At 41.4% G+C, this 27,500-nt stretch overlaps 1 protein-coding gene across 1 annotated transcript in view; it reads left to right on the top strand.

The window, feature by feature from the left end:
* The window catches only part of LOC143294698 (TPR repeat-containing protein DDB_G0287407-like), a 31,243-nt gene extending 12,265 nt beyond the window's left edge, over window positions 1–18,978 (top strand). The window contains exons 11-22 of the mRNA XM_076606102.1: window positions 890–997; window positions 1,551–1,724; window positions 2,281–2,468; window positions 4,275–4,444; window positions 5,009–5,183; window positions 5,681–5,921; window positions 8,260–8,378; window positions 9,492–9,624; window positions 10,950–11,066; window positions 11,534–11,677; window positions 12,004–12,084; window positions 15,071–18,978. Of these exons, the coding sequence (XP_076462217.1) occupies window positions 890–997; window positions 1,551–1,724; window positions 2,281–2,468; window positions 4,275–4,444; window positions 5,009–5,183; window positions 5,681–5,921; window positions 8,260–8,378; window positions 9,492–9,624; window positions 10,950–11,066; window positions 11,534–11,677; window positions 12,004–12,084; window positions 15,071–15,913 (2,493 nt within the window). The 3' untranslated portion in view covers window positions 15,914–18,978. The remainder of the gene's footprint in view (window positions 1–889; window positions 998–1,550; window positions 1,725–2,280; window positions 2,469–4,274; window positions 4,445–5,008; window positions 5,184–5,680; window positions 5,922–8,259; window positions 8,379–9,491; window positions 9,625–10,949; window positions 11,067–11,533; window positions 11,678–12,003; window positions 12,085–15,070) is intronic.
* Window positions 18,979–27,500: the final 8,522 nt, after the last annotated feature.

Genomic DNA, 27,500 nt, shown 5'->3' with positions numbered 1-27,500 from the left:
CCCAGATAGGCAGCCTATTGTGCAAACAAACGAAACTTTTTGTTTTTAAAGCACTTTAAGGTAGGTCTGTGACCGAAGATAGGTGCCAGTATTCTTCTTCTTCTTTGTTCATGGGCTGTGACTTCCACATTCACTCATATACATGGGTAAAATTTTACGTGTGTGATCGATTTTGCCCCACCATGTAGGCAGTCATACTCCATTTTCAGAGGGGTGCATGCTGGGTATGTTCTTGTTTCCATAAACCTCCGAACGCTGACATGGGTTACGGGTTCTTGAACATGAGTATTTGATCTTCTGCATGTGTTTACACACAAAGGGGGTTCAGGCACTAACAGGTCTGCACATCTGTTGACTTGGGAGATCGGAAAAATCTCCACCCTTTACTCACCAGGCACTGTGACCAGGATTCGATCCCGGGACTCTCAGATTGAAAGTCCAGCGCTTTAAACACTTGGCTGTTGCGCCCGTCCTGTATGATAGTCAGTCGTGTCTGACTATGACCATCAGAACAGCAGAGGAGCCAACTGCTGTCCTGACTATCTGGGCTAGAATTTGATTATAGTGGAGAGTGTCTTGCCCAAGTTACATCCCCATTCTCTCGGCCAAGAGGGGTTTAGTACAGTCGGCATTGGGATGGTTCCCAAAGGCCAACTAGCCCCCAAGGCTGCAGCACTTAGAGCCAGTGCAATTTTGCCTCCTAGTTTGAGAGTCATAGTCCTTCACAAAAGACTACGCTGTAAGTGATTTCTCATTGCAGTGGAGGAACCATTGATAATACAGCTCTCACTTTGCTGTTGGCCCAGCTGTAGACTTAAGTCAATCTGTGCCCGTCCTGTATAAGCATCATATCAAACTGATACATGTATGTGCACGGTGTGACCCCCAGAACAACAACATGCCCAAGGAGGTGGACTCTGCCTCCATGATGTGCTGCAGCATGCTGTCCAACCCCAACACCAAGCCTCTCGTCATCTTCATCGACGCCCTCAACCAGGTACCTTTCTTTGTCGTTTTAGTTGTTACTGGTTTGAATGGTCTTTGACTCACTCAGCCCTGCACCTGAGCAGTGCTCTGGCGCTGAACTTTGTTTCAGTAAAATGGTTTCTATGTTTCTACATATATGCATAAACTGCAAGCAGTTTTTGGCGGGGTATTTTTGCTCCTCATACTTGCCATCATTTACCTTTTCTTTCTGCCTTTTTATTCTTACGCACGCACGCACGCACACAGGCATGCACACACGCACGCATTAATTCTGTATTGCCTGCTGTGTTTGCAGCTGATTGTAAGTATATATTATTGCCAGCTCTGTCTGCTGTTGATTGTATATATATTGTCTGCTTTGTTTGCAGTTGATTGATTCTTTAATCCTTGGCCTGTTTGCAATCGATTGTATTTATATTGCTTGTTTTTTTGGGTTTTTTTGCAGTTGATTGATTCTGTATTGTCTGCTTGTATATATTGGCTGTTATGTTTGCAGTTGATTGGTACTGTATTGCCTGCTCTTTTTGCAGTTGATTAATTCTGTTGCTGGGGTCTGTTTGCAGTTCACAGAGGAGAATGCAGCGCGGGTCATCAGCTGGTTGCCAAGGAAACTGGCCCCCCATGTGCGGTGTGTTCTGACGATGGTGCAGGACACAGCGGTGCACCAGGCACTGGTCGCCCGGGAAACCAAACCTCTCGAGGTCACCATACCCCCTCTCGACCTGCAGTCTCGCAAGGTGACCTCTTCCACTGGCCTTGAAATTACCACCACTTCCATATTGTAAAAAAAAAAAAAAAAATTAAAGAAAATTTTTTTTTTTTAAAAGGTCAAAGGTACCATAATCTTTTGCAGTGATAGGGGCAGTGAATTCATAATCACTGTGTGTATACTTGGCACAGGGTTGCGAGGCCCAATCCTTTCATTCCACCACTTTCAGCTTGCCCAGCCAAATTCAGGTTCTCATTCACACCTGGGTGGAGTGAGGAAAATCGGAGTGAAGTGCCTTTCCCTGGGGACACAGCACCACAGTGAAATGGGACGTCGAACTCTGATCATTGGTGAACACTGGATCAGACGTCTAATGTCTAACTGATTCTGATTTTTTGCGATAAATCTTACGTGTTCAACCAGTTGCGAAATAACATTATTCTGAGGTTAGTAAATTTACTTAGGAGGAATAGCGTCTGCAACTGTTGAAGTCTCTGTTTAGTATTTACATGTTTGTGTTACAACAAACTGTTTTGATGTGTATTCATTTTTTCTTTTTCTTTTTTCATTTTCAACTCAACCAGAACATGGTAGCTGAAATGTTGAACCGGTACGGAAAGCAGCTGAACGAAGATCAGATGAGCAAGTTGATGTCCAAGGAATCGTCAGACAACCCGCTGTGGCTGTCAGTGGTGTGTGAAGAGTTACGGCGGCTGGACGAGAATTCACACATTGATGATAAGATCAGCGAGCTGCCTGAGGGATTGCTAAGGTCAGGGTTTTTTGCCAACTGTTTAGGTTTGTTGAAAACTGTTAGCTTTGCTTCCCGTTTCTGCCATTCACACAATACACACTTTTTTTATTTGTTATATTTCGTGTGTGTGTGTGTGCTTGCGTGCATGTGTGCATGCTTGAGTGTTTATGCGTATGTGTGAGAGACATACATAAGTCAGTTTAGAATGTTTATCTTTTTAATTTTTTGCCAACTGTTTAGGTTTGTTGAAAACTGTTAGCATTGCTTCCCGTTTCTGCCATTCACACAATACACACTTTTTTATTTGTTATATTTCATGTGTGTGTGTGCATGCGTGCATGCTTGAGTGTTTATGCGTATGTGTGAGAGACATACATAAGTCAGTTTAGAATGTTTATCTTTTTAATTTTTTGCCAACTGTTTAGGTTTGTTGAAAACTGTTAGCATTGCTTCCCGTTTCTGCCATTCACACAATACACACTTTTTTATTTGTTATATTTCATGTGTGTGTGTGTGTGCGTGCGTGCATGTGTGCATGCTTGAGTGTTTATGCGTATGTGTGAGAGACATACATAAGTCAGTTTAGAATGTTTGTTTATCTTTTTAATGAGACTGAAAAATCGTGTGTGAAACCATATTGGTTTGGTGACTGAAAACAAAATCTTGCCAGTCTACAGTTCTGTGTTTATGTATTAATGAGTGAAAAGTCGCAGAAAAATGTTCATGAATCACAGAGCATTATGTAATCCCTGTCAGGCACAGTGTGCGATAAGAGCAGGCATCAGACACTTGAAGGGAAGTTTTCCCACAAGTGTGTTGATCTCATGGCGTAACAGATGTGTAGCTCTTTGGTATGAATTGACACACCCACAAAGACACTTAGATTAGATTGCCCAAAATGCTATGCCTCACATGCCTTGCTCTCATGGTAACCTCAGTTTTGGTTTCTCCTCCAATTCTGTGCTTGTGGCGAGTTCTTGCCACAGTCTTCAGTGTTCCTTAGACCACGGCAGATGAACCCAAGTGTGGCTGTTTATGGGTGACGAAAGATGAGCAGTGTGGGCATAACGCCACTGAACTGATGGTAGTGATTAAAGGTTAAAGCATTTTACAGTCATTGGGGTTGTGAATTAATGCCCACTCTGTTCAGGGCTTGGTATAGGAAAGTGTAGCCCTATCCATTCCTTTCTGTCTTTTTAAACTTTCCCAACCGAAAGTCAGGGTGGAGTGAGCAAAAATCAGAGTAAAGTGCCTTTCCCCAAGGACACAACATGGTGCTGAAACAGGGCCTTGAACTCAGGTCACTGGTGAACACTGATCAGAAGTCCAACGCCTTACCAACTCTGCCACAGTGGTGGAAGGGCTGCAGAAACAGAATGGAAAGAAAACCAAACAAAGTGGTTGTGGAGGAGAATGGTGTGTGGAATTGGCAGATTGATGGGGGACTCGGACTGTCATTGGAGGGATGTGGTGGTGGCCTCCACTCTAGGGGGTATGCTCACACTGTCTGGCTCCATGACTTAACAAATTTTGTTGTCAGTAGGAGGCCTAGTAGGTGTCCAAAATACATTAAATCAAAACGGGCATTACTGAACACCACCAAAGTGGCTCAGCAGCAGTGCAGGGTCTCCTCTTGTGTGTGGTCTCTTGGTGGCCTAACATCGATGGTTCCTTGTGGACTGCCAATACTGGGCCTGGGACAGATGATCCTGGGTGTGGTTGTGTATGGGGGACTTGGAATGAGCGGCGTGGGAGTGAAACATGCCCATGACTGGGCAGCAAAAAAAAAAAAAAAGTGTGTGAGTGGTCTGCTTGATGTTGCAGCATTCTGGACGGGCTGCTGGCTCAGTTGGAGAAGGAAGAGGGAGGTGACTTGCTGGTGGCCACCCTGTGTCTGCTGGAGGCGTCCGCTGCTGGACTGCTTGACTCAGAGTTGCGGGCCCTGCTGGCCGATGAGAGTGTGCTTCGACCTCCGTCCCCTTATGAAGAAAAAGGTAAAGTGTTTCTAATCTCACACCTCCGTCCCTGTACAAAGAAAAAGGTGAAGTGTTTCTGATCTCACACCTCCGTCCCTGTACAAAGAAAAAGGTAAAGTGTTTCTGATCTCACACCTCCGTCCCTTTACAAAGAAAAAGGTAAAGTGTTTCTGATCTCACACCTCCGTCCCTGTACAAAGAAAAAGGTAAAGTGTTTCTGATCTTACACCTCTGTCCCTTTACAAAGAAAAAGGTGAAGTGTTTCTGACCTTACACCTCTGTCCCTGTACAAAGAAAAAGGTGAAGTGTTTCTGATACAAAGACAGTATACAACGATTGCAGGATCCTGCAATTAGAGAGAAATAAAAAGTAAGTAACCTTGTGAGCTGAGGAACGTATGGTGCTTGATACAATTTTTTTGGCCCTGATGTTTCAAGCTTTGATCTTCCATCAGTGGTTCATAAACTTGTGCTTCTGGTTATTGCATTGTGAATGATGTTAAATGAGGAATTTTGTGTTTGGAGTGTTAATTTGAAATTGGTTAAATTGTATATGTGTGTGTGTGTGTGTGTGTGTGTGTAGAGGAGAAAGAGACTCAGGAAAAAGAAAGCAAACAGAAGAAACGTGACTTGCTGTCGGAACGAAAGTGGCAGTGGATCTTCAGTCGGCTTCAGCCTTACCTGCGTCCGTACGGGGAGAGCACTGAGGGACGACTGGACTTCTATCACAGTGCTGTCAGCAAAGCTGTTAGGAAGAGGTATGTAAGATTCTTCACTGTGTTCATACTTTATTCATTACTCATTTAAAAAAAAACAACTTTCGTTTAATTGCACATACTGCACAGTGACCCACTGGTGCAGACTCTAGCAGGGGTCTGGATTCCTGTCCTGTCCAAACTGCTGGTCCACCCATGCTGGGAAATTGAAAGCAGCTGCAGCTTGTAGCCTTCCTTGGTTTATTGCCTCCCTTGAGTTTGTAAATGCAGTGCCCTCAATTTATGCTCTATTGATTTCTGGTCTGTCTTTATATTACTCAGTTTGTACTTTGAAATTTCAGGCATAACTCCTTGGGTGTAAGGGTAGTAGTTGTACTGAGGAAGCAGAAAAGAAAATATATTTCTTTCTGAATTAACAAAAGTCCACAAAGTAAGATTCATACACAAATTAAGATTTACACATGAATTATCAAACTGATGGGTGCGGTAGCCGAATGGTTATAACGCCGGATTCTCACACAAGTTTTCCACTGTTCCAGGTACTTCATGAGCGAGAGTGGGGACAACGAGCGGGGAGAGCAGTCCACCTGGTGGCACCTGCTGCTGGCCAAGTTCTTCCAGAACCACGACAACCTGGAGCGGCGGGCAGAGGAGTGGCCCCACCAGCTGCTGTGTCTTGGTGACCACTTCCACCTCTCCGCCGCCCTCAGCCAGTGGTCTGTGTTTGACCGCCTCTACAACGAGGAGTACAGCTCGCAGCTGCTCAGCTACTGGCGCAAGGTTGGGGGTTAGGGGGGAAGTTACTGGGTGGTGGGTGTGGGTGTCGTGTCATGGGTTGAGTGAGGAGAATTGGAGTCAAGTGCCTACCTTATCCCAAGGACAGTAAAGTAGTAAACTGCTCTTTGATTACACATACTTTACTGTGACCCAGTGGTGTAGACTCTGGCAAGGGGTCTGGATTCCTGTCCTGTCCAAACTACTTGTCCGCTATGCAGAGAAATTGAAAGGAGCCGCAGTTCCTATTATGTAGGCAGTTAACCCTGTAGCGTTCACTCATATCAAAGAGGAACTCTTCATAGTATATGGCCAGAATAAATGCAGTAAGTTAATAAAAACAAACCAAAAAAACCCTACAAGATTAAAAGTCCCATAGCCTTTCACAGCCGTAGGACAGTGAAATCATATTCACTGTGTCCAGGGATTGGTTTAGAAAGGTGGGGCTCAGTCCTCTCCTCGGCTACTTTGAACCTTCCCCAACCAGAGTCAGTACCCATTCACACCTGGGTGGAATGAGGAAAGTCAGAGGAGAGAGTTCCCTTGCCAAGGGCGCAACACCATGCTGAAACAGGGCCTCAGACTCTGGTCACTGGTGGAACACTGGAAGCCAAACTGATTCTATTCTGTCACGGTACCCCTTGAACCTTTAACTTTCTACTGTGCTATGTCGTGAGAATGTCCCCAGTTTTTATCAGGCATGAGATTCTTCAGACTGTTGTCTGAAGTCAGGCTGGGGGTTAAGAGTTTGAAAGTAGCATACTTCATATAATTCAGCGAATGACAGTGTTGTAGTAAGAGTTTGAAAGTGGCACACTTCTTATGATTCAGCAAATGACAGTGTTGTAGTAAGAGTCTGAAAGTGGCACACTTCTTATGATTCAGCAAATGACAGTGTTGTGGTAAGAGTTTGAAAGTGGCACACTTCTTATGATTCAGCAAATGACAGTGTTGTAGTAAGAGTTTGAAAGTGGCACACTTCTTATGATTCAGCAAATGACAGTGTTTTGGTAAGAGTTTGAAAGTGGCACACTTCTTATGATTCAGCAAATGACAGTGTTGTGGTAAGAGTTTGAAAGTGGTACACTTCTTATCATTCAACAAATGACAGTGTTGTGGTAAGAGTTTGAAAGTGGCACACTTCTTATAATTCAGCAAATGACAGTGTTGTGGAAATAGTTTGAAAGTGGCACACTTCTTATGATTCAGCAAATGACAGTGTTGTGGTAAGAGTTTGAAAGTGGCACACTTCTTATGATTCAGCAAATGACAGTGTTGTGGTAAGAGTTTAAAAGTGGTACACTTCTTATAATTCAGCAAATGACAGTGTTGTGGAAATAGTTCGAAAGTGGCACACTTCTTATAATTCAGCAAATGACAGTGTTGTCTGAATGTGAGTGTGTGTTAAGCTTGTGTGCATGCCGATAGCCCAGTCATGGATGAGGTCAGTCTGTCTGGATCTTGTCTCCAGGTATGAAGTTGGTTTTTACTTTCCATCTTTTTCACTTTTGTTTTACATTTTTCTCATGCTTTATAATGTGCTGCTCATTGTTTATTATTTAAATCAGATTTAGAAAATATATATATATTTTTTAATATGAAGTGCCTTGTAGACTGTAAAAATGAGATCAGGCTATTTGTGCAGTGTGGACACGAGGAGAGGAAAAGGAAGAGGGTTGTGGGGTAACATTTTGTCTTGCTGGTGACAGTAGGTCTCATGATGAGGAGTTACAGGTTCACTTGTTTTGCCCAGCATGGACTTTTTTTGACAGCAGTTTTTCTCTGAATGATTTTAAAAACAGTTAGATTTTTTTTTCATAATCATAGTCATCAGTCTCTCTCTTTTGCCCTCATTGCATAATAGTGTCCCAATCATTTTATTGTAAGATGATTGTGATTGTACTGATACTACAAAGGAAAAAGTTCTAAAGTGAAAAACATCTGGAACACACACACACACACACACACACACACACACACACACACACACACACACACACACTACACTACACTACACATCATATGTATGTGTGCCCGCCCACATACATACAAATAAACACACATGCACACATGGACTGAAATAAATGCACAAATGTCCGGAATAAGAACAACAGTAATGGAATCTTATTCTCATAGAATTTAAGACTGGGTGGAGTTCAACGACATATTATTGCTTGCCATCCATAAGGTCAGTTTGTTCAGGGCTGGGGTGTGTTGTGCGAAGAGGGTGGTGTGGTTCAAGGATGTGAAAATTGAAGAAGTGTGCTGTGTATACAGGACTGTCATATCTGGATGCCAGTGGCAACAGGAGTGGTCACGAATCATGCCATTGGCATTGTTGCAGGTGGGGCCAATGGATGAGATGGTTGCGATGTACAGTTCCGCCCTGAGTCACTTTGAAGAGGACGACTCTGTGAATGAGGAAGCTGTTTCACTGCGCTATGAAAAAGTTTGTCGTGTTGTGTAAGTTGTGGTTTTCATGCATTTTATTTTGAGCTGTCTCCTTTGTTGAAATTAAGCTATGAGTCATTCTTGCAGGCTATGATAATAATACATATCTATATCATGACTGTATAATTGCGAATCCTGCATTGTTGATGTAAGCTGTCAGTCCATGCAGCTTGTATGCACTGTAGTCATTGTTATCATTATTCGTGGTGCTGACTTCATTGAAGGTCAAATATTTTTACGTTCTTCTCTCATCATGTGTTGAATGTGGATTGTATTGCATTGATTGAAAAGAAAAGAACCTTTCTTGGAAAGGGGGGGGGTGGGGGGGGGGGGGAAGTACTGTCTCTCTCTGTCAGCATGATTACCTTAATGGTGAACGCTTTGTGCTCAGTGTTTGAGCAATGCTTTGTAGTTTCTGTGCATACATTACAGAAGATAAGAGAACAGGAAAATGTTTAACCTGCCCTCTTCCCACTACTTCCTGCAAAAAAAAAAAAAAAGAAAAAAAGAGAATAGGATGAACATGATACTGAAGTGCGTCATTTTGTTAACATGACAAGATATGCCATAATACACCAATGCAAGATATAGATGCATAGCTAGAATTAATCATAATGTCACAGTTGCCTTTGTGAAGACAGTGTTGTTCAGCAGATGCTGACTGGCCTACCAAAATTCCTGTACTGCTTACAAACCAGCAAGAACAACCACTAAAATGCAGTGTCGTTTTATCTCTCTCTCTCTCTCTTTATCTCTCTCACACATATATGTACACTTATGCACAAGATGACAATCTGTCATGATACAACAATGCAAATTTTACACTATTTATTAATCATGTCACAGTTGTCTTTACAAGACAGTGTTGCTCAGCAGATGCTATCTTACCTACAAAAACAAGAGTACTGCTTACAAACCAGCAAGAACAACCACAGAAAATGCAGTGTCATTTTAACCCCCCCCCCCACCCCCCCTCTTTCTGTCTCTCTGACACACATATATACACTTATGCGCAAACTTTCTTTCACATGCAAACTACCCAGTGACCAATGTTTACTGACCGGATAGAAAAGATCTTTACTTTTTTTATTCATGTTGTCAAACTCTCTTTTGATTGGTTTACAGGATCCAGGCTGGAAAGTACTATGAGGCTCTGGAACTCCTGAAGACTGCCATGAAAATAGAGGAAAAAGAACTGGGAGCACGGCCGCACCGTATGGTGGAACTCTACGCACTCATGTCCATGATCTATGATGAGGTCAGGGTTATGTTTGTAAACAGCAGGATGACATCAGCTTTGTGATTTCAAAGAGAGATCACACATGTATGCATACGCACACACACATGCACACATCCACACACAGAAACTGCCCACCCATAAGCACCCAGACTACATGCAGACTTCAGTAAAGGGGAGAATGAAAAATGATCTTGTGAGTGACTTCTATCTTACATACTTGATCTTCAGAAAATTTGAAGGTAGCTGTTTTATTATCTGCCTGAAACATGATAAAACGTGTCCTAGAAAGCAGCATAATCAGCACCAATTACTCTACCTACCATCATTGAGGTTTTTGCACTGAGTATGAAAAATGGACATAAACAACAGCTGCTAAGTGCTACTGAAAGTAGAACAATTCCATTTACCCAACAGATATGTTTGAAATCTGTCAGTTTATATTATGGAAATATTTTTTACAGCGATAAGTCTGTACGTACCTGCCTGCTTGAACCTTAACCCCTTTGTGTGTATACACATCCATGAGATCAAATATGTTGGTAAAATTCAGAAGAAACTACCTGTCTGCTTGAACCTTAACCCCTTTGTGTGTATACACATTCATGAGATCAAATATGTTGGTAAAATTCAGAAGAAACTACCTGTCTGCTTGAACCTTAACCCCCTTTGTGTGTATACACATCCATGAGATCAAGTATGTTGGTAAAATTCAGGAGAAAAAGTGCATGGGCACTTGATGGTTCTGTCATAATCATTGACGGGTGCAATAGCCGAATGGTTAAAGCGCTGGACTTTCAATCTGAGGGTCCTGGGTTCGAATCTCGGTGCACCTGGTGGGTAAAGGGTGGAGATTTTTCCAATCTCCCAGGTCAGCATATGTGCAGACCTGCTAGTGCCTGAACCCCCTTAGTGTGTATGCGCACGCAGAAGATCAGATACGCACGTTAAAGATCCTGTAATCCATGTCAGCATTCGGTGGGTTATGGAAACAAGAATATACCCAGCTTGCACACCCCTGAAAACGGAGATGGCTGCCTACATGGCGGGGTAAATAAATAAAAACGGTCATACATGTAAAATGTTACATGTCTGTCTGAGTGTGTATGCCTGTGCGTCTGAAATCTGATTGAATGACACAGGAAATGAATGATGAGCGCCCAGTGGCAGCCGTCAGTCGGCTCTACCCAGGTAGGCAGCCCGTGGTGCAAATGTCCCCGTGTATGTAAAGCGCTATATTAGTATCCACATCAATCAATAATCATGCTTGTTTCATCATGTCAAGCTGTGTGGTACTTTGGTAGGGACACGTTTTGACCAGTGCTTGTCTTGTGTGGACTTTGCAGAAGTTGAAGCTGAATGACTTTGTGTCTCCTTGTCAAGTTCCGGACCTGAAGAAAACCATCTACTATGGCCGCAAATCCATTGCCATCAGAAAAACCTTACCTGGCAACTATCACAGAGTGGGTATTTCAGGTTGACAGAGTTTTGTCTGTGCAGTTAAAGGTCATTGGATGGTTTTTGACCTGATTGGTATTCACTGTCATGCATATCACACTTGCAGGCTTTCTTGATTGTGCTTTGGTTTCACTGTGTTGACAGGCTGAGCCTTGGCATAAACCTGTATCTGTTGTATTTAGCTTTGAATATTATCTGTCATATTTTTGGGATGTCCCTTCCGATGCTCTTTTCCAGTGTCTGAAGGAAACCAGTGTTTTTAACTTGGTTTAAACTTAACATGGATGGAAACAGAAGTAGGCGAATTAGTCTTTCTTATGTTGTTTGTGTGTGTATGCACAATTTTACAGATTCCAAATGTGAGCCATCACTCTTGCACATACATACATATACACCAAGACAGTTCCACAGACAGCAGATATGAACCAGGACACTTTGCACAATGGGTTCTCTCTGTCCTGGCTGTAATCAGTTCAAGCTGGCGATGAGTCTGATGAAGCTGGCCTTCAACATGGAGAGCTGGGACGCCTGTGGGGCAGGGCCGGAGCTGACTGGAGCCGCCGCCATCGCCGAGGGAAACAAGTACATTGACCGCGCCCTCAAGATCTTCATGGAGGTGAGTGCTTCAGGGAGGACTGCTGCCCCCCACCCCCTTTTTCTTTAATTCATGATTAAAAAAAAATTGTTTTGATTTTTTCAAAATCTGTTGCATTGTGTGTGAGTGTGTGTGTGTATGTGCGCGCGCACATGTCTTTGTGTGGGTTGAATTATGGAAAAGTAATGTTTCAGTCCAGCTTGTTTCCTGTGAGTCAATTGTATGTGTTTCTGTTGAATATGTGGTGTGCCAAATTTTACTGTTCGGTTGGTGATCTGTATGTATTGAAGACTTCACATATTTACTCTCTTCTTGCTGAGATGATGAAGTTATTCTGATTGTGACAGCTGAACGACATGGGTCACTATGCAGAAGCCCTGATGACCAAAGGCGTTCTGGCACGACGTGGCAGTATGGAACAGCTCAAGGTGGGTTGATCTGGAGCCATCAGTTTACAGTCTCTCCACCTTAAGTTATGTGTGTGTTGGGTAATGTGTTAACTGTTGGATGTATGTGTATGTGTGCACGCATCAGTCAGTCAGTGTGATAGAGGGAGAGACAGGGGGAGAGAGAGAGAGTGTGTGTGTGTGTGTGTGTGCACCAATCACCGTGTGCGTGTGTGTGTGTGTGTGTGTGTGTGTGTGTGCATGTGCAAAACAAAGTGATACTGACATTGGAACATAACAACACATACATGTTTACGTGCATGCATGCAAACAGGTTTACGTACTGCTCATATTGTTTGTGTAGTTACTTATATTTATACTTATGTACTATACCCATACACATGTACTAAATCAGTACATGTACACCAATGGTTAACAGTACAAATAATATATGATGACTGTTTTAACATTAACATGGAAGCTGCTGTTCAACAGTTCAAGTAACGTATGATTACTGTTTTAACACTATCATGGAAGCCTCTGTTTAACAGTAAAAGTAACGTATGATTACTGTTTTAACACTATCATGGAAGCTGCTGATTAACAGTAAAAGTAACGTATGATTACTGTTTTAACACTATCATGGAAGCTGTTGTTATACAGTTCAAGTAACGTATGATTACTGTTTTAACACTATCATGGAAGCTGTTGTTATACAGTTCAAGTAACGTATGATTACTGCTTTAACATTATCATGGAAGCTGCTGTTTAACAGTTCAGATAACATATAATTGCTGTTTTAACATGAACATGGAAGCTGCTGTTTAACAGTAAAAGTAACGTATGATGACTGTTTTAACATTGACATGGAAGCTGCTGTTTAACAGTTCAAGTAATGTATGATGACTGTTTTAACATTGACATGGAAGCTGCTGTTTAACAGTTCAAGTAACGTATGATGACTGTTTTAACATTGACATGGAAGCTGCTGTTTAACAGTTCAAGTAACGTATGATTACTGTTTTAACATTGACATGGAAGCTGCTGTTTAACAGTTCAAGTAACGTATGATGACTGTTTTAACATTGACATGGAAGCTGCTGTTTAACGGTTCAAGTAACGTATGATTACTGTTTTAACATTGACATGGAAGCTGCTGTTCAACAGTTCAAGTAACGTATGATTACTGTTTTAACACTGTCATGGAAGCTGCTGTTTAACAGTTCAAGTAACATGATTTAACACTATCTGATTACTGTTTTAACACTATCATGGAAGCTGTTGTTCCACAGTAAAAGTGACATATGATGACTGTTTTAACATTAGCATGGAAGCTGCTGTTTAACAGTTCAAGTAACGTATGATTACTGTTTTAATACTATCATGGAAGCTGTTGTTATACAGTTCAAGTAATGTATGATTACTGCTTTAACACTATCATGGAAGCTGTTGTTATACAGTTCAAATAACATATGATTACTGCTTTAACACTATCATGGAAGCTGCTGTTTAACAGTTCAAGTAACATGATTAGTGCTTTAACACTATCTGATTACTGTTTTAACACTATCATGGAAGCTGTTGTTCCACAATAAAAGTGACATATGATTACTGCTTTAACACTATCATGGAAGCTGTTGTTATACAGTTCAAGTAACGTATGATTACTGCTTTAACATTATCATGGAAGCTGCCGTTTAACACTAACAGTTCAAGTAACATATGATTACTGTTTTAACACTATCATGGAAGCTGCTGTTAAACAGTAAAAGTAACTTATGATGACTCAACACTGTCATGGAAGCTGCTGTTTAACAGTGCAAATAACGTATGATTACTGTTTTAACACTATCATGGAAGCTGCTGTTTAACAGTGCAAATAACATATGATTACTGTTTTAACACTATTGTTACTTCAGTGGGGAAGTAAACGCACTAACAAGAGCAGTCTGGTGCCCATAGAGCATCAGTATAAATAGAGATATGTTTACTGTTTTAACCTTGTGATTACTTCAGTTGTACTGTTCAACAGTGTCTTGCAGCATCAGTGTAAGTAAATGTATTGTTACTGTTTTAACACTGTCATAGAGGTAAGTGCACAAACAAGAGCGGTCTGGTTTCAGCTGTACTACGGTGCCTTGGAGTATCAGTGAAGTAAATGTATTGTTACTGTTTTAACACAATCACAGAGGTGAGTCCACACACAAGAGGGGTCTGGTTTCAAATGTTCAACAGTGCCTTGTAGCATCAGTGTAAGTAAATTATGACTGTTTTAGCACTGTCATAGAAGTAAGTACACTAACAAGAGCGGTGTGGTTTCAGTGTACTACAGTGCTATGGAGAATCCGTGTAAATAAATGTACTATTACTGTTTTAACACTACCATAGAGGTAAGTGTGCTAACAAAAAAGCAGTATTATTACTGTTTTAACACTATCATAGAGGTAAGTGCGCTAACAAAAAAGCAATATTATTACTGTTTTAACACTATCATAGAGGTAAGTTCACTAACAAGACCAATAATATTACTCTGTTTTAACACTAACATAGAGGTATATGATAGTCAGTCGTGTCCAACAATGACCATCAGAACAGCAGAGGAGGCAACTGCTGTTCCGACTATTTGGGCTAGAATTTGATTATAGTGGAGAGTGTCTTGCCCAAGTACATCCCCACTCTCTCAGCCAAGAGGGTTTTAGGACAGTCGGCGTTGGGATGGTTCCCAAAGGCCAACTAGCCCACAAGGCTGCAGCACTAAGAGCCAGTGCAATTTTGCCTCCTAGTTTGAGAGTCATAGTCCTTCACAAAAGACTAAGCTGTAAATGACTTCCCATTGACTGGAGAAACCATTGATAATACAGCTCTCACTTTGCTGTTGGCCCAAATGTAAACTTATGTCAATCTGTGAAATAAGCCGAGTTTTGGGCCTTAACATAGGGGTAAGTGCACTAAGAAGACCAATAATATTACTCTGTTTTAACACTAACATAGGGGTAAGTGCACTAAGAAGAGCGGTGTGTGGTTTCAGCTGTACAACAGTGCCATGGAGCTGTGCATGCAGATGTACGGGGAATACCACATCCTCACCTCCCGCCTCTACATCAACATTGGCATCGTGTACGAAGACAACAAGGACTACCGCAAGGCCTACACCTACTTCAAACGGTGGGCACGGGTGTCTGAGGAGATCCTGGGCCCCGAGCACCCCAAGACCCAGCGCGCCAAAGGGGTGCTGCGAGAGAGCCGTTACCGCCGCATCGCCCAGGACCTGGGCGAGTGGGACTCCTACGAGGACGCGGACGACGACAACAACGACAACAACTCGGGGGGCGAGGACGGGGAGGAGGAGGAGAACGCGGACCTGGAACATCACTACGACGACATGGTGAGCGTGGTGAACATCCAGATGCTCACCTCCCAGGACGAGGTGCAGCTTGGCTCCAACATGTGGGGAGACAACAATGAGACCACCTCCACCACGACTGCCGCGGCCACCGCCTCCTCCTCCTCACACCCCACCACCACTGCCACCAGCAGCAGCAGTGACAGCGACGATCAGACCGACGTCGTTATGAACGGCTTTGTGGAGGAACGGGCCAGCGCTGAAGATGAAGACCCCTCCGCCTGCGAGGAGAACGCAGACTCTGAAAACCTCTACGATGACAACTTCGAGGACTATGAGGAGCAGTATATATTCAGCTCTGAGAGCGGGCCACCCTATGAAGACCTCAGCACGGAAGAAGAAACGTTGAACCTGGAGGAGGAGAACGACAATGACTTTGACCTGAATGAAATAGCCAACTTGGTACTTGAAGACTGTGATAATAGGTTTGCCGCAGATGCTGTGGAGGAAGACAGCAACAGGATGTGAGAGCAGTTGATCTTTGACCCAGACACATCTGCGTGCAGTGCCTGCGCGCCAGTTGGAGAAAGACTCCTCAACCGCCACCTGAATTTAGCTCACCAGTGAAATACCAGCCAATTCTGAGTCGTGCGTATGTCTTCCTTGTAAGCAGCTACGTAAGTGTTCAACACTGAGTGTGAAGTTGAAAGATCAGATGATAAAGACCGTGCACACATCTGTGCTCTTCTGTTGTTTAAGTCTTTTTAGCACCAGGGGGTCACTGTTCTTTCACATCTTGTAGAATTAAGTATGTATATTTTGTTGTTACCTCTCAAGAAAAATACCCCTAAAATATTGGTTCCTCCATACTGAAAATGTTCTGGTAGATTCATAGATTTCAGGGCTTTCAGTATTGTGTATTGTGCCACTGTCATGCTGTTTTAAAAAGTAAAGTATCATTCAAATTGAAACACCCAAACGATAGTTAAACACAGATTTGAAATATAAGTATATACATATTAATGCACCAAACAAAGTTTGTGTCATGAATAAATCGCGCAAGTTTTTGGTAAGCACCACTTTTGTTTTTTATGAATAAACTGTTAAACATCAGCTTTGCTGTTATGAAAAATAGAAGCAGAAAATGAAAGAGGTTGGCAGATGATACTGTCTGTATGACACAAGTGTCATAAAACACTGTATACGCTGTTGGCAGCACAGAGCAGGCAGTGATGTCATGTTTTTGTGTCGGTGAAGACCTTGCCAGAGAATAGAGAACGCACTGACGGAGGCTGATGGTGCTTCGTGTTGCTGGTTGGCACTGGATCACAGCGTATGTCTTTCACGCTTCTGTATAGATGTTGATGATCAGTGGAAAGCTCTTCAGATGATGTTAACAGCAGTCCCGCATAGCTTGGAACGTGGCTGAACTAGACTAGGTGGCGGAAGACTGAAACAGCTGTGATACCGTGAAGTTTGGGGAGTTGTCCTACTTGAACACTGCTTTGATGGGATGTATTGTAGATGCAGGAGCAATAAGTGTGTGACTGTTGAACCCTTGTGAGTGAAAAGCGATGGTGCATATATGTCGACCATTGTGAAGAAAAATGTTGTGTCAGAAAGTCTGTACTATACTTATAATCTACAAAGACAAGCTGACTGTGGTCCTGTTTGAACTCTCACTATGAGGAGCAGTTGGTGGGACTGTGGTGATGTGAAACTGGAGAAACGACAATCTCAAAGACAAGAGCACAGCAGATTGATCCACACACAGCCCGGTTCACGTTGAGCTGACTGGTCCTTGCTGTGTGGGTGGGGCCCACTAGCCGGTCGTCAACACCCTTCTGTGTTTAGTCATTGAATATTCTGCCTGCAGTTTATATGCTGGAAACGAATCTTTGTGAAGCTGAGAGCAAAAATCACTGAACTTCTGCCTGCCAGTTGTGATACTTCTATGCTGGAAAAGAATCTTTCTGGAGACAGACAGAAATCAGTGTGTACTGCGGAAACGGAGTGTTGAGTCTTTGTGTGACAATGATGAGTATGTTTGGGTGATAAAAAAACGGAAGGTGAATGTAAGTTATTTTTGGAGTGAACTGGTAAGGAAGCGGAGGCTTGTGCAGCAGCAGGGGCCCGCAGTCAGATGAGGGAGTGTGTTTGTGCATGTGTTGCTCGAATCCTGGGTACTGAGTCACCTGTCACCGAGTGACCTGCTTTGCGTGATCTTTCTTTTTGCGGTAAATAGTCACTGGCTGTTAATATCTTTGTCTTTTTTAATGACTGATCATTCAGAACGTCTCCTCATTTACTTATTCAGTTTTTGTGGTTAATACTCGTGTAAATTGATACTTACGGGAGGTCCCTGTAATGACAAGAAATGGATGAGGATTGGTTTCTGTGTGGTTAGGTCATGTTAAATGGAAATGAATTTCTAGTGAGGCACTTAAGGGGAAGGGGTTGGGGGGAGGCGTGTGAAATGAAGTGTTTTGCGTTTGCTAGCATGGCGGCCTTAAGATGAAGCCCTCAGTGGAAGATGGCACTTGACACAATTTTCTGAACTCTTGTATTGCACCCACTGTATTTTCATGTTGGTGATGAGAACAGTGTTACTTCAGTGGAGGTCGCATTGGTGGTGTGAGTATCTCAGATCTGTGTTCCTTAGTCATAGAAATTAAATTTTGAAACTTATTTTTACCTCTCAACCTATTTTTACCTCTTTTTGTTTCCCCCCAAAACTGGAAAATAATGATTATCATTAAAGTACATATCTCTAAATCATTCTTGAAACTCTCATTCTTATTATGTGATACATGAATGCAGGATTTTGGCAGGATTGAATGTGTGCTTGTCCACTTCTGGTATGCTTGAAAAAATAGCTGACTGAAAATACAAACAAAAAAAGAAAGAAAAAAAACAACCTGTCAACTGGGTGAGAGATTTCTTAGCTGCTGGATGATCAACACTTGTGATAGAGCCAGTATTGAGCTTCTTGCTTTGAAATGATGCACACCACGCTGTAACAATGCACACACAGCAGATTTGTGGGCTTGTTAGCGTCCGCCTGTTTCTTCACAGCTTGATGCCCACGATATCAATAATCTTTTTTTCCCAACTGCCAAAGCACATGTATCAGAAACATATTCACAGTCCTGCAGGGGGAGCATTGTATGCAATGTCAAGATGACGCACAGAAACCAAGGCATGAATCGTGCAAAGCAGGGTTACAAGTTTTCACAGTAATCTTCTGGAAATTATATTGAGTGTTGAAAGTCAATGATTGGACTGGATGTTTTCCGTTTCATCATGGCAGATATTAAAAAGAGTTTTATCCCAGCACAGCCCCATGTTCACAAACTGCTGTATAGTGATAGATATTGTGTGTTTTTTATTTGACATTGTTTTGGTGTTTTTTTTATTCCTTTCTTTCTTTTTGGCTTTTAGTTGGGTATGGTTGTGTTACACTTTTTTTTTTTTCATTTTGTCTGTAGAATCAAGATATTACGGCTTCGATATAGGTAAACCTGTTAATATAAAACTAACTAGTTTTTTTTCAATTCCCCCAAAAGAAGGTATCGTGTGTGGGGTTTTAGAGACAGCAACAACAGAAACACTAAACTTGCCACTAGAATTTTTATGTTTTGAAATAAAATCATCTGTTCCCATTTCCAGCAGACCTTCAATGGGAGTGAGATATTATTCATGATCCCAGACAGTGACAGATATTTAGTTAGCAGAGCAATTATCAGTGATAAAGAAATAAGTCTGGGTATATATTGTGGGAAGTCCCAGTGTTGTGGTCTCACCAGCTAGGTTTGTACTGTAGGTGAAGACTGACCGCCAAGCTTAATATCATCCATGCCCTTTTGTCCTGTTCCGTGCCCTTTTGTCCTGTTCCCTGCCCTTTTGTCCTGTTCCCTGCCCTTTTGTCCTGTTTTGTAAGATGATGTGAGTTAGCAAAGAGTTACCGCTTTTTATGAAGTAATGTCGAACTTATTCTGCTGCAAGTGTCAGGTGGATGTGTTACTGTTAGTGCCATCCCTGTTTCTTGTCAGCCATTGTACCAGACTTTAAGTGGATGGTCAACAACACAACTGCTTCTCACTTTGATTCTTGGACAGAAATGCTTTTCTTTTTTGCCTTTTTTTTTTTTAAAACCCATGTTACCCCAAGAATCAAAGTTACTGAGATGATAAAATTAACTTTAAAAAAAGAAAAAAAATACAGACATAGTTTGATCCTTAACAGGAAAGTTGCTGAAAAGTGAAATGAATTGGACGGAAGCTGCTGTGTTGTTTGAGGTGAATGAGATTTGGATTGTTGGTTTTTCTTTCGTTTTTTTTGCTTTGTTTGGCTTTGGGAGGGGGGGGGGGGGGGGGGGCCTGGAGAAAAACCAGAGTGGAAAGGGCAATGCAGTCAGTGTTGATGGGGGTTGGGGGATAGAGGGGAGCTGATGGAAACAGTTGGAAGGGTGGATTTTCCTCATTATGAATTTTCTACCAAATACATAAGTGTCGGGCATTGAAATATTGACGAGACAGACTTGATAGACTAAACCTGAAATTAGGTATGTATTTTTCAAACTTTGGCTCCTTTTTTTTTTCTTCTTTTTTGTGTAGATTTAGCAAATTAGACATGAAAATGATTGCTGTGTTTGTTGTATCGCCTTGAAATGAATGTTACCATTTGAAAACTTTAAAACATCTTTTGATATGACTTAGATTTAGAGATGTTCTGAATTTTTCAGGTCATTTTCACCAACCACCTTCCACATTGTTCAAGAAATCATTGCAGCCGTTTCAATAATTTATGGATATTTCCAGTTTCAAGTCATCCACTGGCCATCAGTGTTTTCTTCACAACTGACCAAATTTAAAATGCCACTTTTTTGCTTGCACAAAGATAAATCAAATCTTGATTTTATATATATTTTTTTACAGTCCTTGTGAAGGATAATTCTTTGTTTCGGCTGAGCTTGCAGCAGTCAGAGTTGATGTGCACAGGCGCATAAGCAACACCAGCAGTGCTTTTCTCAGACTGTTTGTGCTGTTGGCACCATTGATGAAGATGAACAAGATGCTAAAACTAGTCATGGACAGACGTGTGTACTTTCCGTCACTGTGTTCTGATCAGGCTTTGAGTTTCTGATGGGTCAGCATTCCCTAAACATCTTTGTATCTGTGAATGAAGTAGCTAACTATATGTGTAGTATCTTCTGTCTTATCTTCTGTCTCTGTGTAAGTGCATGATGTACCCAACTTGTATGTTCCAAAGTACAACGCTTTAGTTGAGAGACATTTCTTTTTCTGTGATCATACTTCAGTTCAGGGAAATATCGTTTGCAATCATCCATGCTCCTCAGTGGCAGATTATCCAGATTGGTCTTATTTGCAGTGTTTATAAATCTTTGTAAACACTGACATTTCTAAGACGTGTAAGACATGAATTACAGTATATAATGCACATGTGCAGTTCTTAAGTCAATGAATATGTCTGTATGTATAGCAGCAGCATATCTAAGAAGAAGTGCTATGTTTTCAGTGTTGACTTTTATTTATCAATCATATATGGTATAATTTGCAACCGAACAAACAAGTTAAGTATATATGTGGATTTTTTTTGCTGTAACTCCTTCACTCTGCACTTGTTGGAAGTAAAATAAACGTTTATCAAACAGTCCATAGCTTGTGGATGTTTTGCTGCAGCTCATTCTGCATATGCTGCAAATTATATAAATGTTTATCAGACAGTCCAGTGTGTATGCTGATGCTATGACAGACAGGAGATGGCAGCGTGAGTAGCTCAATGAGGAAAGGGAGGATGTAGTGTAAATTGTCAGTGTTCACCTCAGAGATATCCGCACCTTCTTCATCTCTGTCTGCAGCTTGTGATGCAGCATGGCAGTATCGTTGTGACTGTATATTCTTCTTTTAAAAGTTGATTAGCTAACAGTGATTGAAGTGAAGGGTGAAGGAGATATGAATTTAATGTATGGTTGCGCCAAACAGGCTTTGATAAAATGTGGGCTTTTACCATTTTTCTCCATCCACTGTTCCTCAGAAACATATGCTAAGCTCAAATGAGAGTTTCAGTCTGTTTAGTGCAGAGTTTTCTACCGTCCCGATCTGTCCATTTTTTTTCCGGAAAACCACACAGAATGACACAACATTACAAAAATACAAAAAAATATGTGGCCATTCTTTAAAAAAAAAAAAAAGTGCATGATTAATTTCTTGCCCTTAGATCCAGGGTTGAGTTGCTTTGGGGAAGCCACACTTCATACACAAAATTTACACAGCGTCATCAAAAGCTCGCTCTGTCCCCTTGAAATGGTTTGAAGAGATAGATGAACAATGTGGAGTCTAAAGACAAAAAACTAAAAGCACTGAGTGAAACTACAACTGATTGAGAAAGTCATACTGAATGTGACTAGTACAGTATGGAATCATACTGAATGTGACTAGTACAGTATGGAATCATACTGAATGTGACTAGTACAGTATGGAAATAATCAGTACTTTGTCGACCGGAAGCATCCAGGTGTTAGGGGTAAAGGGATAATTCAGAACTTGGGATGCAAAGTGTTTTGAAGAGGAAGAGAACTGGCAATAATAGCTCTATCTAAGCTCCCCGAGTCTGATATGTGGTGCTTACATGATGAGGCCCAAAGCTCGGTGTATATCACAGACTGACATTAGCTTACAGTTGGGCCAACAGCAAAGTGAGAGCTGTATTATCAATGATTTATCCACTGCACTGGGAAATCATTTACAGCTTAGTCTTTTGTGAAGGACTATGACTTGAAATTAGGAGGCAAGATGATTGCACTGGCTCTAAGTACTGCAGCCTTGGGGGCTAGTTAGCCTTTGGGAACCATCCCAATGCTGAATGCCTTAACTCACTCAGTACGGCCAGCCCTCTCTTCTCCTCTACACAGACCCCTCGGATGTTCAGTGGGTGTCTCAATGACCCAACCTTTAGCTTCTGTCGTCAGAATTGTGGTATTCTTTGTCAACATTCACCTCTTCAGTATAAGAGCCTTCCGCTTGTAATATTTTGATGGTGGTAATTGGGGTGAAACGCTGTTAACGTCGTCTCTTTCGCCGTTCGTATGGAGAGAGTTAAAACCCTTTTGGCCAGTGGAGTGCGGATGTAACCCGGGCAAGACACTCTCCACCATAATAAAATTCTAGCTCAGATAGTCAGGATAGCAGATGCCTCCTTTGCTGTTCTGGTGGTCCCAGTGGACACGACTGACTATCATACATACATACATACATGATGACATCACCTGAAATGTCATCTGTGTCACCAGTGTCAGTGGTGATGGATGGCTGTTGTGTGTCACCTGGTGCAGCAGCCTCAAACTGCCCCCATGCTGGGTTTTACCCTGGGTTAGTTTTGAATGACTCCTGGGTTCCTTTGTGGCTGGTCAAGACGTATCAGGGAAGGGGGCAGGGGAAAGAGGGGGGGGGGGGGGGGGGGGGGGGGGGGTTGCACATACCCTTGGGTTAAATTGGGCTAGCCAGATTTTTTTTACCCTGGGGTAAAAACTGACCAGGGTACAAAATAGACTGCGACAGTGAGTTTGGCCGGAGAAGGATGTTTGACAGAACTGACCGAACCCTCAGTGTGAAGACATCTCCCTAATGCCTTTACATGGGTTCTGGACTGTCTGCCAAAGCGTCTGCAGCTTTCATGTGCATCGATTTGTTTGGCGGCACATTTTGTATGTGTACTTGCAGAGGACTTGAAAATTTTAAAAATTATAATATACATTTTAATTAATTTTTGTGTGTGGAATATTTGTCATTGTGGAATGTAATTAAAAAAACAACAACAACAAAAACAAGTATTCTTCATTTATATTGAAGTATTATAGGTGTCAAATGCAAATTGTACACATTTGGAGTCTGTGTGTGTGTGTGTTTGTGTGTATGTGTGAAACACATGCAGTGTATGCATGCTGGTTTTCTTTTCACATTGTGTACACTTATCATGACACTCTGCCTCTTGTTGTTTATTTCATTTGTGCAAAAATCAAATGGACGAATTTCCCAAAGCTGCAGGAACTCCAGAATTTCATCACAGGACTGAAAGTTCATCTCTGTCACATTTGAAATGGTAATTCAATTGTCAGCTCCAGAGCAGCCTGTGTTATTATCAGAAACTTTGCCTGTTTTTATTGTTTTAAGCACTTAGGAAAGAAAAGCACCAAACTTGCTAAACGATAAAACATTAGTGACCTTGCGATGCTCATTCACTGATATCAACACTGGCCAGTTTACACACAATATCCGTACCAATGCAGTAAAACACATCCAGGTCATATGTGTAAATGCTGAAATGGAATGAGAAAAAAAAGAAGAAAGATTTTAAAGCATGCACAGTATCCATTTTCTACAGCGTTGTATTCCCCAAAGTCTTTGTTTCTCTTCACTTCAATATTCCCAACCTCCTGACTGTGTGAGTGTGTAGGAATATGGATCAGCCATATCACCCCCTTCCTAAAAAAAAAAAAGTTATTTTTTAGAAGTGTGGCAATTCATCCCAGCTATCAGGTAATACATTCTCTCTCTCTTTCTCTCATGTGCACGCATGCGTGTGCACACACCTACATGCACACACACGCGCAATGAGGTTGAATTCCCAAAACGAAACTAACTTACCTATGGAATCGGAAGCACTTTCTATAAATGAAGGTCATGTTCCATGTTACTAGAATCCCTTCCTATGAACATAGTCCTGTGACAATGTTCCCATGTGATCATCTTCTATGTTTGTGGACAGTGACTCCCATGTCCACTTGTATATGTTAGTGGGCTTTTACATGTATGACCGTTTTTACCCCCCACCATGTATGCAGTTGTACTGATGTCACACAAGCTAATCAATGCCAGCATTCAAGCATGAGTTAGAGTGAATGGAAGGGCATTAAAACATTGTTTTATGAGAGTGGAAAGGATAAGACCTATTTCAAATGTTGTGTTTTTCAGCACATGCAGGTTTCAACAGTTTCACATAAAAGGTGCACAAGATGAAAAATTGGTAAACCTGCACCTTAGCTAAAGATATCAAGAAAAAAAAAAAGATAGCAAAGTGAAGCTGCTGTCTGTGTGGAAGCAGAGTGAATGTGACGCCGACTTACAGAAACCAAACCTTGATTTAGAACCCATACATCCAGACTACGGCATGATGTATTGTATCATGTCATGGAAGTCTGTAACATTTATTTTGATATAATTATGCAACAAAGAGAGCAGTTGTCACGTAGGTCATATGCAAAGATTTGACCCTCCAGGCACTCTTCCCTTCCCACCCATCACACCCCCCCCCCCTCCAAAAAGCATCGCCACATTGAGATTTGATTTTGACAGAAACTGTCTTAAACCATTAATTCTTAATCTGATCATTTGTTTTTGTTTTTGGCTCACATATTTAAAAAAAAGAAAAAGAAAAAAAAAGTCTGTAATATTGGAAACTGGGCTGTAAGTATTTGAAGCTGATTGATTTGGACAATTCTTTATGTGTTATAAAAAAAACAACAGCAACACAACAGCAACAACAACAACCCCCACCCCCCACCCCCCAAAAAAAAACAAACCAAAAAACAAAACTGCCAGCATGTTTGTTATTCACCCACTCTTCTAAAGTCAGTCATTTCCATTTTCTTCTTCATTATCATTTAATCTGAAAATGGGGCGGGCAATGTATCTCACATATACACCGTTTCATTCTGTCTCTGCCAATCACACTTAAATTAGATTCTGGAAAAAAAAAATCTTTTTATGATTACATATTATAAATGCTACAGATAAACAAGTCTAAATTCAAAAGCATTAGTTTTTGAAGTAAACCGTTGAAACATTATCCACCTTCTGCATCCATTTCCTCCACATCCGTCCAGTAGGTTGCTAGAACTGTTCACCCTGCTTTTAAACATGTCAATCAAATGTTTAGATTTTGGAATTACTGGTCTTATGGGCCCTGATATTCCCCCCCCCACTCCCCCCACAAGCTCCCTGCCCCCAAAAAAAGAGAAAGAAGAAAGAAGCTGCATCACTTACACATAAAATACATGTGTGCCAAGAATTATGAATGGAGGGAAATGGATCTTTGTAACACTATTTTGACAAGTATTTCATGGTAGATAGCAGTGGTCTGTGTCATTGTTTTCTGTGTCATGTCGTGTATGGAATTTAATACCTGTTTTTGTCAAAAAAAGTGTGTTTTGATAGTAATAGATTTGAAAAAAAAATCATCATATCCTGTTGACAAACAACAGATCATCATGCATGACAAAAACAAAAGAAAAAAAAAAACAGAAAGAAAAAGAAAAGACAAAAAAAGAAATCTAATTCTAGAATCATGTGGGGAATCACACATTGGATTTTCAATTCTGCTCCCATCTTTAGACTTGCCAAAGTCTCATGTCTCATATCTGAGAATTGTTTGAAATGGGGATTTTTGTAACATTAGTTTCATTCTTTTTGGATATTCCATTTTTCTTTTCGTCTTCTCAGTTTTGTAGAAGCAAGTAATTGGTGTGCGCGCATCACTGTAGGCAGTGTTTGGCTGGCGGTGCTCTAAATCCTTACATTTCAGTCTGTCTCGGCGTGCTTGACACAAATTTTGCACTTGATGAAACCGTCTGTTGTAAACAATACCTTGCCAATAATTTCCAAATGTGACATATTGATGATGATAAAGCTCATGTAGTTTCTTGAGATCATGTGCATGAATGTGAACAGGAAGGATTAGGAAGAGGTGGGAGGGGTGACAAAAGGAAAAGCAAGCTGTTGATCATTGCATGTGGAAAGCATGTCTGGTCTTCAAGTGAAACTATCACCTCTGTTACTTCCCTTGCTTTGAAAGGACTTTTTTTTTTCTTCTTCTTTCTGTTTGTTATCACGATAAAGTGACTTGTGGAGATGCTGGATTCAAAATTATCAATATATATATAAATATATATATATATATATATATAAATATATTCCATTTTGTCACTGTATCTCCCATCCCTCACCTCACCCCCATCTTCCTTTCAGCCCGTTCCAACTACTTTTTCTGGTTGTGAGTGATTTTGTTACTTCGGCTGATAGGAATAAACTCTTTATGGAAAGGGTGTATATATATATATATGTTTGTGTGTATGCATATGTATATACATGCCAATGTCCAGAAGCCACTCCAGTCCATGAAAATGATGGTGATGGTGGAAATGTTTCTGATGAATCATTCTTGTCTAGCTCCTGCCAACTTTTTTTTTCCCTTTGGTTTTCACCCATCTTCAGGACACCTCAGTCAGTCCACTGTTATATGTGTGAAGTTCTCTGTCTCTCTCTCTTAACTAGTATCAGTGATAACTCTGAATTATGGTTTGTTTCTCAAGAAACGGAATAAAAATGCAAGAGAAGAAGTCTGTGCAGTCTTCTTTTGTGTTTGCTGCTTGCGCTTTGGTTGTGTGTTGAGAGTGGTCTGTCCACTGACTACACTGTTGATTTCATTGTATTGTATTTGTATTTGTATTTCTCTTTTTTGTCACAACAAATTTCTCTGTGTGAAATTCGGGCTGCTCTCCCCAGGGAGAGCGCGTCGCTACACTGAGAGCTAGCTCCGTATCCATTTTTTGGTATTTTTTTCCTGCGTGCAGTTTTATTTTGTATTTCCTATCGAAGTGGATTTTTCTACTGAATTTTGCCACAGACAGTCCTTTTGTTGCCGTGGGTTCTTTTACGTGTGGTAAAAGCATGCTGCACACAGGACCTTGGTTTATCATATCATCCGAATGACTAGCGTCCAGACCACCACTCAAGGTCTAGTGGAGGGGGAGGAAATATTGGCGACTGAGCCGTGATTCGAACCAGCGTGCTCAGATTCTCTCGCTTCCTAGGCGGACGTGTTACCTCTAGGCCATCACTCCACATTGTTTTGCATGACATGGTATTGCGTCGTATTGTATTTTGTTGTACTGTATCATACTGCATTGTTTTGTTTTGCATTGTATTACGATGTACTCTGTTGCTCTGTATTGTACTGTATTGTATTGTATTGCACTCTGTGTTGCACTGTATTGTGCTGTACTGTATTTTATTGTTTTGTTCTATAATATGTGGTA

This window comes from Babylonia areolata, chromosome 20, assembly GCF_041734735.1.
Source record: "Babylonia areolata isolate BAREFJ2019XMU chromosome 20, ASM4173473v1, whole genome shotgun sequence".
NCBI classification, from domain to species: Eukaryota; Metazoa; Mollusca; class Gastropoda; order Neogastropoda; family Buccinidae; genus Babylonia; species Babylonia areolata.
Note: the sequence above shows the minus strand (reverse complement) of the source record. Positions and strands in the feature narration are given on the sequence as shown.